This window comes from Octopus bimaculoides, chromosome 20 (assembly GCF_001194135.2).
Source record: "Octopus bimaculoides isolate UCB-OBI-ISO-001 chromosome 20, ASM119413v2, whole genome shotgun sequence".
In the NCBI taxonomy this organism is placed as follows: Eukaryota; Metazoa; Mollusca; class Cephalopoda; order Octopoda; family Octopodidae; genus Octopus; species Octopus bimaculoides.
In genome coordinates this window covers 35,722,914-35,725,017 of record NC_069000.1, presented here as the reverse complement: position 1 = coordinate 35,725,017, position 2,104 = coordinate 35,722,914, and the positions used below count along the sequence as shown (strand labels likewise).

Sequence of the window (2,104 nt, the reverse complement as noted above, 5' to 3'; positions counted from 1 at the left end):
TGCCAGTGCCCCTGGACTGGCTTGTGCGGGTGGCACATAAAAGACACCATTTCGAGCGTGGCCGTTGCAAGTATCGCCTGACTGGCCTTCGTGCAGGTGACATGTAAAAGCACTTACTACACTCTCTGAGTGGTTGGCGTTAGGAAGGGCATCCAGCTGTAGAAACTCTGCCAAATTTAGATTGGAGCCTGGTGTTGCCATCCGGTTTCACCAGTCCTCAGTCAAGTCGTCCAACCCATGCTAGCATGGAAAGCGGACGTTAAACGATGATGATGATGATATATATTTATATACATACAGTTTGGCTTCATCTGGAGAAGGAGCACTACTGATGCTACTTTCATAGTCAGGCAACTGCAAGAGAAACATTCAACTAAGAATAAACCGTTATACTTGGCATTCATTGATATAGAGAAAGCCTTTGATAAAGTACCCTGCTGTGTGATGTGAGTCTTGGGCTGGTGCCACTTACAAAGCAGTTAGGGCAGTGTCATGTACAAGCGACCCTGTGGTGCCATGTAAAAACACCTGTGCAGCACAACGTAAAAGCACTTGTGCTGTGCCATGTAAAAGCGCCCATGTGGTACCATGTTAAAGTACCCAGCACACTCTGTAAAGTGGTTGGCATTAGGAAGGGCATCCAAACATTGAAACCATGCCAAACGAGACTGGAGTCTGGTGCAGCTCCCCAGTTTGCCAGCTCTGGTCAAACCATCCAACCCATGCTAGCATGGACAACAGACGTTAAATGATGATGATGATATGTGTGTGTGTATGTGTATATGTATATATATATGTATATAAAATAAGTACTGGGTTCAGTCTGTTCGTCTAAAACCCTTCAAGGTGGTGCCTTATCATGGCCGCAGTCCAAAGACTGAAACACAGTAAAAGTTAAAAGAAAGATAATATCTTGGTGATTCTCAAATGTTTTAACCTGTTGAAACATAAACCACAATTCAAATAAGCAAATTTGAGGAATCGTAGGTGGACATCTCTTCCAGCGAGTCATGGTTTTGATGTCTAATGTGAACATTTGTTGTGGATTTCAAATTTCTCTCTTCACCATTGCAGTTGTGTGGAGATGTGTCTCAACAATGATCATCTTCCTGTTTCTATTGGACCAAGAATCAAGTTTACTTGTACTTATTCCGGCTGGGATTGGAGCTTTCATTGAGGTAAGTTTCCAGCTCTGGTGAAATGAAATGATATCTAATGTTTACATGCTTTTACTTCTTTATGTTTTTTTGTTTTAAGTATAGTTGCAGGCATGGTTGTGTGGTAAGAAGTTTACTTTGTATATTGATATATATTATTGTAAATTATTGTATATTGTTATTTTGATAATATTGGGTAAAAAGAAACTGATTTCGAGGGGTGTTCGGTCAGCGGGTGCCGAATACCCCTCCCATTTTTTACATTCATATATATCATTTCTCATCTCATTAATGTGTTTGTCTAGCCTGCATTGCTTCTTTGTACTGCCCATGTGGAAAATTTAATGAAATAAAGAAGTTTACTTCCCAACCTCATAGTTTCCGGGTTCAGTGCTCCATTGTGTGGCATCTTAGGCAGTCTCGGGCTGATCAAAGCTTTGTGGGTGAATTAGGTAGACAGAAACTGAAAAAAGCCTGTTTTATACACACACACACACACATCTGGCATAAAGTCACTTCCCTCAATATTACCCTCCCTTAGTTGAGTGGTCTTATCTTGTGAGTTACTTAGTGACCTCACGACTGCCAGTGCCATATAAAAAGCCCCCAGTACATTCTGAAAAGTGGTTGGCATTAGGAGGGACATCCGGCCATAGAAACCATGCCAAAGCTGCAAACATTGGAGCTTGGCACTATCTGTTGCACTATCCAACCCATACCAGCAGAGAAAAGGGACATTAAATGGTGGTGGTGGCTGGGGCGGTGGTGGTGGCGGTGATGTTGATGATGATGATGATGATAGGCTTCCCCATAGTTTCTGTCTACCAGTTTCATTGACAAAGCATTAGTTGGCTTCAGGGCATTTGTTCAAGGTGTCACACAGTGGGACTGATCTTAAACTGCCACATGGTTATGAAACAGACTTCTTAATTACACAGCTTTACCTT

At 42.1% G+C, this 2,104-nt stretch overlaps 1 protein-coding gene across 1 annotated transcript in view; it reads left to right on the top strand.

Annotated features, from left to right (window-relative positions):
• LOC106877390 (lipid scramblase CLPTM1L) overlaps window positions 1–2,104 on the top strand; it is a 48,072-nt gene that overhangs the window by 27,079 nt on the left and 18,889 nt on the right. Inside the window, exon 10 of the mRNA XM_014926285.2 lies at window positions 1,075–1,178. Coding sequence (XP_014781771.1) covers window positions 1,075–1,178 — 104 coding nt within the window. The remainder of the gene's footprint in view (window positions 1–1,074; window positions 1,179–2,104) is intronic.